Below are 11,698 nucleotides of genomic sequence, written 5' to 3' on the forward strand. Positions count from 1 at the left end.
TCACCTGGAATAGTTTTTCAACAGTCTTGAAGGAATTCCCACATATGCTGAACCCTTTTGGCTGCTTTTTCTTCGCTCTGCATTTCAACTCATCCCAAACCATCTCAATTGGGTTAAGGTCGGATGATTGTGGAGGCCAGGTCATCTGATGCAGCACTCCCTCCTTGGTCAAATGGCCCTTGCACAGCCTGGAGGTGTTGGGTCATTGTCCTGTTAAAAAACAAATGATAGTGTGACTAAGCCCAAACCAGAATGCTGTGGTAGCCATGCTGGTTAAGTGTGCCTTAAATTCTAAATAAATCAGTGTCACCAGCAAAACACACCCACACTTCACAGTGGGAACCACACATGCGGAGATCATCTGTTCATCTACTCTGCATCTCACCAAGACAAGGCAGTTGGAACCACAAATCTCAAATTTGGACTCATCAAACCAAAGGATAGATTTCCACCGGTTTAATGTCCATTGCTCATGTTTCTTGGCCCAAGCAAGTCTTCTTATTGGTGTTCTTTAGTTTATTTTTGTTAAATATATTTTTTTTATTGGATATCCTAAACATACAGTATAGTAATGGTTTCTTTGCAGCAATTTGACCATGAAGTCCTGATTCACGCAGCCTCCTCTGTACAGTTGATGTTGAGTTGTATCTGTTACTTGAACTGATGCATTTATTTGGGCTGCAATCTGAGGTGCAGTTAACTCTAATGAACTTTACCTCTGCAGAGGTAACTCTGGGTCTTCATGAGAGCCAGTTATCATAGCGCTTCATGTTTTTTGCGACTGCACTTGAAGAAACTTTCAAAGTTCTTGACATTTTCCATATTGACTGACCTTGATCTTAAAGTAATGGACTGTCATTTATTTCTCTTTGCTTATTTGAGCTGTTCTTGCCATAATATGGACATGGTCTTTTACCAAATAGGGCGATCTTCTGTATACCACCCCTACCTTGTCACAACAACTGATTGGCTCAAATGCATTGAGAAGGAAAGAAATTCCACAAGGAACACCTTTTAACTGAAATGCATTCCAGGGGACTAACTCATGAAGCTGGTTGAGAGAATGCCAAGAGAAACCCTGGAATGAATAGGCGTGTCCAAACGTTTGACTGGTACTGTATATAAAAATGCTTTTCCAGGCTGTTTAAGAAGTTCACAACTCTGTTGTTTATTCATGATAACTGATACAGGATAAATGTTATACATTATTTTAACACTGATAGTTTATTTTAGTATGCAAAATGACAAACCAAAGTAAAGATTTGAATATGATACATAATTCTGATGTTCCATAAAATGTACAAAGTTAAATCAATTGTGAGGACTTGTCACACTGGCAATCAATCATCTGTTTAGTCACAAGAAAAATGAAAAATTACCAGAAAAAAGTAAATATCAAGAATTGGCTGCCTGCAAAACACTAAGATCATGTCATTTTACATTTTTCATCATATTCATGTAAATGCATATATAAAATGTGTACAGTTGTATATGCACATACAGTAATCAAATTACTGAAGTTGAGCTTACTGTACAAAAGACATTGTGGAGCATGAAACACATTTTTAACCATTTCTCAGTACTTCAGTATAAACATATACAAAAACAAACAAAAGGCCCTCTGGCTTCAGAAGCTAAAAACTACAATGGACTTAAAAAAAAAAAAATAAAAAAAAAAGAGACATTCACATTTCTGAAACAATGATTTTATTCTCACGTCCCTCTGCTTGCACTGCTGACTGTGTGAACAGAGAAGCAGCATGGGTGAATCGGATGAAGAGCTCCTGTGTTCCGCACTGGATCCCCCAATCTCAGTCTCAACACGTCTGCAAAGTCCACCCAGTCTCTCTCCGTGTGTGTAGTAGGTCAGGTGTGTGTGTGTGAGAGAGATTGTGTGTGGATCCAGCCTCTAGGGAGAGGGGGGTTTCCTACTGTAATGCACCTGGTATCTGTTGACAGGCAGGCCTTTGACCTGTGTGTTGAGGCAGGTGGTCTTGCAGGGGATCATGTCCTCTTCCTCCTCACCCATCAGCCAGTCGTGGACCGAGCGATCGGCCGCTGGAGGCACGTGCTCTGCCAGCCAGCCCTGGTGCCACTTGTCAAAGCGCTCGTGCTGTTTCACAGCTACCCTGTGCTGGGACTGAGGGAGAGAGACGGGAAGAGTTAGACCTACAGACAGGGCTGGGACTGAGGGAGAGAGACGGGCAGAGTTAGTGAAGCCTACAGACAGTGCTGGGACTGAGGGAGAGGGACGGGAAGAGTTAGACCTACAGACAGGGCTGGGACTGAGGGAGAGGTACGGGAAGAGTGAAGCCTACAGACAGGGCTTCATGCACCACTGTGGAAGCAGTCTGGATGATAAGGTCCAGCTGATGCCAAAACAAGACACATAACACATTAAATGAACTTGGAACCAGAATTTATGTCTGCCATCTAAAGCTATAAATCAATAAAGAGACAAGATATTCCTGCCTTAGCTGTTCTTCACCTCAAAAAACATACAGAGTAAGACATAAATACTAATAGCTACCTTCCTGGCTTTGACCAGCGCTCCCCGGCGGTACATGTAGTCCTCAGAGTTCATGACGAACACCATCTTGTGGGTGTTGAGTTTAAAGCGGCAGTCCAGACTGCCAGCACTCTCCACACCCAGCTGCCTGTGCCACTCCCGTCTGCAGCGCATCGCCTCCACCTGGCGCACCTGCCAGCGTCTGAAGTGCCTCAGGTTCCTACACACAGAGACCCACACACGGTAGCACAGGGAAGCGGGGGACAGTCAAGAGTTTATCAGAAGGAAAATACTGTGCCTCAGGATCAGACAGAGGACCACAGGGACAGCCACATTCAGATTCAAATCAGGGCCTGTGATACTAGGACTCATTTTGTGCATTGCTGTTCTGGCGGGCAAAAACCATCTGCACTCAAATACTTTTGCGCAGTCATTAGTTAAGACAGTGAAATGACAAAATGTGAAAACACAATAGAGGATTGCTATGTAACATCTAGGGAAATAATGTGGCTTCATACGATGGCCAATATATGGACATCACAACTAACGGTAATAGCATGAATCTCTTACCTGGGCAAAAATACAGGTTTGAAAAAGTAGCCTTCAGTCTGCGAGCAAAGCGTCGACTCCGTCCCTACAAACTGTTCCATATAGCTGGACAGGCACTGGACAGGGAAAGAGAAAACGTAATCAATATGGAAAAAAGCCAGGAAATTGCAAAAACACTAAAACTGAGATTAAATAACAAAAAGGCTATAAACTCAGAGGTTTAAAGATCATTTTACCTTGTATTGACTTTTGAAAGTAGGTGAGAGAACTAATAATGTTTACAATTTAATAACCTCAACCTGTGTTGTATAAACGCAAGCTGCCCATCAAAATTTGAAGCAGCAAGTTGCCTTACAAGGTCAGTCTATGTTGATGTCCAACGGGAATCCTGTGACATTCTATGGGTGCGACTGTCCATAGGATTCTTTACCTGCACATCCAGGGGATCATCGGCCTGGGCCTCCTCTGTGTCCAGCAGCTCAATGGTCAAGGTGACCTGTCCTTTGTTCTGAATGAACAACACCTACAAAGGCAAATCACACCACAGCAAGCTATTAAAACATCAACGATTAACACCTGACGGTTTCAGAATGCACAAAATCTCTGTTCCAAAAAAGCAGCAGCTAAAGCCCTACACTAACGCTAGGAGGAAACTATTCCCTCTCAACCTAATAAAAGATACACCCTCAGAGTCTCCTCATGCTCAAGCACAGAATCAATAGAAAATCATATCAAATATTCAAGGCTAAAAGTTTCAGCGTCGTCTCCCCAGTGCAGGCCATTACCTTGAAGCAGTTCTCCTCAGCCATGACCCTCTCAGACTTCCACTGGTAGCTGGTCTCCCAGGCCGCTCTCACACACTGGGATGACAGGTTCCCCCCCGCTGCACCCCTCTTCCTCTCAGCCAGGTACAGCTCAGCCACCTGCAGGCACACCTCGTCACTCACCAGGTGCTGCAGCTGCACAGAGACAGAGAAATGATATGTCAGCCCGGAGGAAGGAGAACCTCCAGGCATTCAGAGAACAGTCAAACACTTCAGGATCACAATGTTATTGAGGTAAAGCATGAATATGTAGTGAACGGATATGGATCTGGTTCTGTAGAATGCAGCCGGGCAGCTTAAGAGACAACCCTGACCTGTCTAATGGTATTCTGGATGAGCTTGTCGATGGTGAAGCCGATGTAGGCGTGTATGGTGAACATTTCCCGCAGTGTGTCCTCATACTGCGTAGACTCCAGGTTCCCATCCAGAAGACTGCGCACCATGTCCAAAAACGCTGGGTAGTACTCCTCCAGTTCCACCTCACCTGTGGATCGAGTACAAAAAAAAAATAACAGGGCTAACTTTAGCCCAATGTTCCCTCTCCCATACAGAGATACACACTCACCAATGTGGAATACAAAATATTAAAAGACAAAAACAGAGAAGTTCTCTCACTTGGCTGTTTGAGGCGGAGCTCCATGGCCAGGTCGCTGGCCTTATCCCTGCGACCCTCTGCCATCAGCAGCCTCTCACGGTTCTGCTCGGCTCGGTGCTCCAGCAGCTGCCGTTCTGCCTGCCGGTACACCCTCAGCAGCCGCTGGCACAGGGTCTGGTGCAGCCGCAGGAAGAAGTACCAGTTGTTGTTGACGAAGAACAGGTTGTAGACTCCGTCCAGCTCCTTCTGGTGCTCTGCCTCAGGGTCTCTCAGGTCCACCTTCTCCCCTCCTTCTGGGGCCAGGCTGTGAGAGGAGGCTCCACCCAGCTCCGCTGTCTGAGGAGAGGTGCAGCGCCGCCGCCTCGACTCCCCATTCAGTTGCTGTGGCTGGCCAACTGGTGCTGCTACAGCTCCTGTTATGCTGCTGCTACCACCACCTCCCCGGTCTCCTCCCTCCTCCACCTCGGCCTCCTCGTCCGTCCACTCCTCCGTCTCACTGAGCTCGCCGCGGCGGGAGAAGAATAGGTCAGGGACAAAGTGCTGGATGATGCGCTTGATATGGTCCTTGTCATCCTTGTGGATGGTGGGCTGGCGTTTGACGTGGTAGATGATGAGAGAGGCGGCGTCCTCCAGGATCTGCTTGTCCTCATAGGTGAACACCATGTGTGGCTCGCTGACCACTGCCGCACTGCTCCCATCACGCCCCTGCTGGCCCACGCCCCCCTCTTCTGTGCTCTGCTCCTGACGCTGAGGGGGTACAGACGTGTTAGACACAGAGAGGAGATGTATCAGTTTATCAATAAAGAAAGTAGACAATTGACATCGGAGTACTCACCTCATCATAAACACTTTCAATCTCATTGAGCAGGCTCTTGGATCGGAGGGCCTTCATGTCATTTTGCTTGAAGTTGACCCCCTGGTGGTCCAGGGACTTGAGGTAGGCCTTCTCATACTGCTCCCTCCAGATCTTGTTGAAGCCCTGCTGGGCTTCTCTCCACTCCTCCTCCTTCGCTTTCAATCTACAGACACAGCAGAGAAGACATGGAAGAATTAACACACAGCTAGATTCACATTTGCCAAGTATCTTAGTTACACCCCTGGATGTGTGTGTGGTTTGTGTGTGCACCCTGACCTCTTGAGCACCACAGGCACAGCAGTAGCAGGGCTCCTCTTCAGACCCTCTATAATCTCAGGGGCCTTGTCGCCATAGATACGGTACACGGCTCGGCGCTGGATGACCTCAGAGGTGCCACCCAGACAGTCGTCCAGGCGGAAGCGGTCCTGGTCCTCGGGCGACAGACGGGACAGCTTCTTCTGAACACTCTCCAGGACCCGGATGGTGGCCAGGTTTGTCTCCAGGACCACATCCAACTTGAGGAAACAGGAAAATAACCATTAGCAATCCTTCTGGAACATGTTCATCTAAATGATATTGCAGAACGATGCCCTGGGTAGATAATGGAGAACAGTCTGTTTGTATATAGTTTGTGGCTGAATAGTAGTTCTGATATCTCATCTTGCTTACTTCAAACCTCTCATCCTCACAGCGATGAAGCTGCTCCTCATATGGGGTTTTCTTAGAGCTTGCAAACGTAGAGTCCTCTGACCACGAGGGGAAGGAAACCCAGGTGTCATTCAACACCTGTAAATGCAGGAAATCAGGACTTTAACACCCATTTGGTTTCACTTTCAATAACCACACAATTAAGAATATTATCATTAAAGCCAACCAGAAGCCATTAGTGCCTGGGAAAAATAATAATCACATGCTCAATTCTGACCCCTGTCAAGGCCAGATATCTAGCCCTCAAACAACTTTTTTCTGTCTTCCACTAACAGACTCAAAAAATGCTATGAACTTCTACAGATGCACAATCGAGAGCATCCTGGCGGGCTGTATCACCGCCTGGTACGGCAACTGCACCGCCCTCAACCGTAAGGCTCTCCAGAGGGTAGTGAGGTCTGCACAACGCATCACCGGGGCAAACTACCTGCCCTCCAGGACACCTACACCACCCGATGCTACAGGAAGGCCATAAAGATCATCAAGGACATCAACCACCCGAGCCACTGCCTGTTCACCCCGCTGTCATCCAGAAGGCGAGGTCAGTACAGGTGCATCAAAGCTGGGACCGAGACTGAAAAACAGCTTCTATCTCAAGGCCATCAGACTGTTAAACAGCCACCACTAACATTGAGTGGCTACTGCCAACACACTGGCACTGACTCAACTCCAGCCACTTTAATAATGGGAATTGATGGGAAATGATGTCAAATATATCACTAGCCACTTTAAACAATGCTACCTTATATAATGTTACTTACCCTACATTATTCATCTCATATGCATACGTAGATACTGTACTCTATATCATCGACTGCATCCTTATGTAATACATGTATCACTAGCCACTTTAACTATGCCACTTGGTTTACATACTCATCTCATATGTATATACTGTACTCGATATCATCTACTGTATCTTGCCTATGCTGCTCTGTACCATCACTCATTCATATATCCTTATGTACATATTCTTTATCCCCTTACACTGTGTATAAGACAGTAGTTTTTTTTGGAATTGTTAGTTAGATTACTTGTTCGTTATTACTGCATTGTCGGAACTAGAAGCACAAGCATTTCGCTACCCTCGCATTAACATCTGCTAACCATGTGTATGTGACAAATAAAATTTGATTTGATTTGATTTGAACTTGGACTAGAAATCAGTGCTGGAATGGCAAATCTTAAAAAAGTTTCATGCAGACCTCTTTGCAGATGGCAGTGCGGCCGCTGCACTTGGGCTGCTGGTAAGTCTTGGGTAGTGCTCTGTAGCTGGATCCCAGGCGCTTGCAAGATGCATAGTCGACCTCCCTGCCCCCACCCCCTTCCATGTAGCGGTCTGACAGGCCCGACATTGAATGAGAGAGCTCCTTGTCCCCCAGAAATGACTTGAACTGGGTATATAACTCTGGAAACTTCCTGGAGGAAATAATGAACATGTACAAATAAATGAATGGCTCGAGAGGAGACTTGGCAAAACATACTGCCCTTCATAGTGTACAAAAATATCAGTATGCATTTATTTACTCCGGAAGACATCAGTGACTGTTCCCTTTGAAAGCTCCCATGGTCCAATGTAAGCTCCCACAGTCCACTTACCCCAAAAAGGGGGTGACAAGCTGCAGCAGCTCTGCTCCCGAAACCACTTCCTGGTTAAACAAAGCAATGCAGCGGAGGAAGTTTTCATACACCTCCTGGCTCTTGAAGAAACGTCGAACCTGCAACAAATCAAAACATTATCGTCATTGGTGACCAAGGATTTCATGATGTCTGTCAGAGCCAAAACATTATGGAATCATTACAACACTGACACTAGTGTCGTCTTGAGCATTACCTTGTCAAAAAAGGTGAACTCCCGCAAGACTCCATGCTTCCCAACTGAGGCAAAGGACTGGTCTTGGGAGCACGAAAACTTCATCTTTTTCTAAAATAACCAAACCATAACCAATCACATACAATAAAGGTCTTCTAGAAAAATGCTAAAGCATATGAATGTGTGATTAAGTCCAAACCTTGAGCAGTGGCGTCATGTGCGGCAGCAGCATGGGCCTTGATCTCTTCTTGCTATGTTTGCTCATATCCTCATCCTCTGCCCTCTTCAGTTGGTCTTTCCCTGTCAGGGAGCTGCCAGTGAACTGAAAGAACACAGAACTAATAGTTCAATATAGCAACACAAATGGCACTGAAAATCAACTGATCAAACATAATGACCATGGACAGGTAACAATCTCAGAAAGAAGGGGAAAATACTAACCAATGATCTCTTAGCATCTGGTAAGAACTGTCCAAACTCAGCCAGTAAGTCCTCTTGGCCTTTGAAGAGGCTGGCAACTTTTGAAAAAACTTCATCCTCTGTCATCCCACTACTACTACGACCCCGGCTCTCCTTGACTTCAAGCTGCTCCTTCTGTTAGCACAAAAACAGACCATTGTTCCATCTGAGTAACTGTGATAGGATACACATTCATCTGCAACAATTTAAAGTTGCTTTGACCTAGATGCTAGCAAACAACTTCACTTTAAGCAGACATCAATCAAATGTGTTGTTTTCAATTGACAGAAAAACAAATCAATTACCATATTGATGACACAGTGTACCTGGTAAGTGTGTAGTATCTCAAGGAAGGATCTGTAGATCTCTGGATGGTCTAAGAAGCGGTTTTTGATCTTGTTGACATAGCTGATAGCACTGTCAAATTCTACTGGGCTGGGCTCCGAGGCAGGGGGGGACACCGAGGAGGACTGTGGCTGGGACTGGCTCTCTCTGCTGGGGAGTGGCAAGGACAGTCTACTGGGGGGCTCTGGGGGTCCAGAGGACGAGGAGATGCTTTCAGGCGATGCCACAGCTTCACTTTGGGCAGACCCAGCTTCAGCAACAGGTGAGCCAGTGGCACTCACAGCAGGGCTTGCAATACTCTTCCCCTGGCCTGGGGAGACCTACCAAAGAAAAGGTACATTCATGTTAAACATAAATTAACTTCACAACATGCATCTTAAGAGCACCTTCGTGTGTGACCATATGGTCTGCTCTGGTGAAAAACTCCACTTATATATAGGCCCACTATATAAACTGTGTGTGGATATTGATTCATAAAACTGGGTTACACAACTTGTTGTGCAGAGGCAGCCAGTATTACGACTGTCTGGAAACCCAATCAATAAACATTTAGTAGTGACCCACCTGGGCAGAGAAAGGTGACTGAAGGAAAACCACTCCATTCTTGGGAATCTCTATCCGATAGCCTGGGGGCAGGAAGGCATTGAATCCTAAGACAAGGTCTGGGTGTCCGTGGAAGAGCTGAGACACACGGTTTATAACACCTGGTGTGTCAATGCTATGAACGAGGAGAGAAAGAATTTTATAGGGACAGAGGACATGACCTTAAATGAGGTGGCATTAAGAACATCTGCTTTTCATCACATTTAAAGGCCCAGTGCAGTCAAAATTGTGTTTTACTGTGTTGTATATCATATTGTACAAAAGCTGATGAAACTAACACATATAACATCTGAAGGTCCCAGCAACTACACAGGGACCTTCTAATCAGCAGGTTTCCATAAGCGGGTGTCGTCTTTCCATGGTGGTACCACCATGGGGTAAATCGATTAATAGATCAATAACAAAAAGAGAGTTCCAAACCTCCCTGCCAATAATAGCTAGTTTTCAGTTTCCACCTCCCCACTCAGACCTAACAAAACTTTAATATGATAAAAGTTTTGCCCAAAATATACTTTTAGTCCATTTTAATGGAAATCTATCACAGGTATGTAATTGTTAGCCAGAAATGATTTGATATTAATATAAAAATGTCTGCATTGGGCCTTTAATTAAGATAGATTTTTATACTATTAAAGTTAATCACTTATCAAGAAATAGGGAAGGGAAATGCTATACCTTTGTGATTTAAATTCTTTCATTATGTCAAGAAATTTGTTGTATATTCCAGGGTCATTCCCAAATCGTATTTTCACTTGGTCCAGGTATGATAGGGCATCTTCAACCTGAGGGTAAAGATCATGGTGAGGCACCAAATGAAAATTCATTAGAGCAAATTGTTTTTTTTTTCTCTCCAGAACATGCAAGAAATTAAGGGGCCCACTCCAGATTACTACCAGATCATCAACAAATAACATAGTGTGGTGTGTGTTATGTTATAACTGTTATTACACGTTCACAAACACAGGGGCAAACCAATCATGTTGCTCCTCACTGCAGTCACTAGCTGAATAACTTATGGCAGGTCTTGACCATAACTCGTTTAGCTAGCTACCTTTCCAACTATCTACCAGTATTATTTGCAGCTACACTTCAAATAATAGGCAGATAAAAAAAATCTTGCTCAGACTAGTTTAATAAATAGGTTTACTATACATGACATCGAAACACCTTTGTCTTTGATACATTAACGTAGCTCAAATCTGGCCAACTATGAAAACGCAAACTGTATGGTTAGCTAGCTAACAAAATCGATGGTTCTGTGTGCTTGGTGGAAAACAAGGAATACGCCTGAATAAACAATAAACGTTAGGGTTTTCTAAATATACCATGCTGTTCATAACCAAGCGAGTGAACCGACGACTATGTTTGCTAGCTGTCGACCTCGGATTACAAACCAGCAAAGACAAGTCTCCCATTTTGTGCCAACAAACACCATCCCATTCTAGACAACGCACGTTTGACTTTGTTCTGCCTGGTAGTGTGGGCAGAGAAGGTGAACAAGGAACTTCGGATGTCCGAAGTTATCTGACAATCGAAACTAGGTAGCTTCTAGCCAGCCAAATCAACTTGCTAGATAACCTACGTTACATCCTACTAGGCTGTATTTGGATGACCCAGTGACTCATTACTAAAATCGTGTTTAACGCCATTGAAGAACCCAAGTTAGCTGGCGTTTGCTAACCTCCACTAAAGTACTGTGCATGCATGCGACAACAAACGCCAACTAGCGTTATCTAGCTAGTAACATCCCAATCAGAACCCCTTATGATTAGCTAGCAAGCTAACTCGTTAGCATCGAGAGATGGCCAATATCTGACGAACACAAAATGGTTCTGAGGAAGACTTTTCCATTTTTGTTCCCGTCTCTTACCTTCAGTTTCTGAAAGTGCTGTTGTTGCACTTGTTTTTGTACAACATAGGCCTTGTCTTGAATTTGGTTTATTTGTTTCGGGTTGCTGTGTGCCTGAATTTTCGCCATTATCCCGGCGATAGTAGCCACTACTACTTGATTATAAGCTTCAGTATATGGCTGTTGGCTAGCCGACAAATCTTGCTCTTCGTCGGGAAACCAGCTAGCAACGCTTATTTGGCTAACCTTAGCCAGCAAGCAATAGGGAAAATCCAACCAGGTAACTTAGCTATGATAAGCTACTACTCGATTTGACTTTGAATGAACGCCATTATTGGTCCAACGAGTGACTACTACTGGTGCGCTATGTCAGAGTGAAGCCTCTTTTAAAACAAGCTTTGAGACAATGGTTGCTGATTATGTTATTTTAAATGAACGATTGCCTGTCTCTTTAAATTCGGCGGCAGCTGTGCAGTCAGTCTTGCTCAATCTTGGCATCCGGAAGCACAGTTGATCAGTGCGCAGACGCATGCAGAAAGGGGTGGAGTCGGCTTCATAATGATGCGTTCATAACAAGTGGGAAGGTGG

The 11,698-nt window shown here is 44.9% G+C and overlaps 1 protein-coding gene across 2 annotated transcripts; it reads right to left on the minus strand.

Annotated features, from left to right (window-relative positions):
- Positions 1 to 1,143: 1,143 nt before the first annotated feature.
- Positions 1,144 to 11,611, minus strand: sin3b (SIN3 transcription regulator family member B). Of its 2 annotated transcripts, none has more exons than XM_042322188.1 (19): positions 11,132 to 11,611; positions 9,937 to 10,043; positions 9,223 to 9,376; positions 8,640 to 8,978; positions 8,296 to 8,448; positions 8,054 to 8,176; positions 7,876 to 7,965; positions 7,641 to 7,759; positions 7,247 to 7,460; positions 6,003 to 6,119; positions 5,610 to 5,848; positions 5,313 to 5,496; positions 4,498 to 5,224; positions 4,197 to 4,366; positions 3,844 to 4,017; positions 3,489 to 3,581; positions 3,080 to 3,174; positions 2,531 to 2,729; positions 1,144 to 2,140 (listed from the first exon to the last, which is right to left on the minus strand). In XM_042322188.1, exons 1-19 carry the CDS (start codon positions 11,237 to 11,239, stop codon positions 1,910 to 1,912), a joined length of 3,636 nt encoding a protein of 1,211 aa, XP_042178122.1. In that variant the 5' UTR covers positions 11,240 to 11,611; the 3' UTR covers positions 1,144 to 1,909. The 2 variants fall into 2 exon arrangements, with proteins under 2 accessions (XP_042178122.1, XP_042178121.1); XM_042322187.1 differs by having other exon boundaries at positions 8,619 to 8,978.
- Between the last annotated feature and the right edge of the window lie 87 nt (positions 11,612 to 11,698).

Source organism: Oncorhynchus tshawytscha, linkage group LG05, assembly GCF_018296145.1.
Source record: "Oncorhynchus tshawytscha isolate Ot180627B linkage group LG05, Otsh_v2.0, whole genome shotgun sequence".
Classification (NCBI taxonomy): domain Eukaryota; kingdom Metazoa; phylum Chordata; class Actinopteri; order Salmoniformes; family Salmonidae; genus Oncorhynchus; species Oncorhynchus tshawytscha.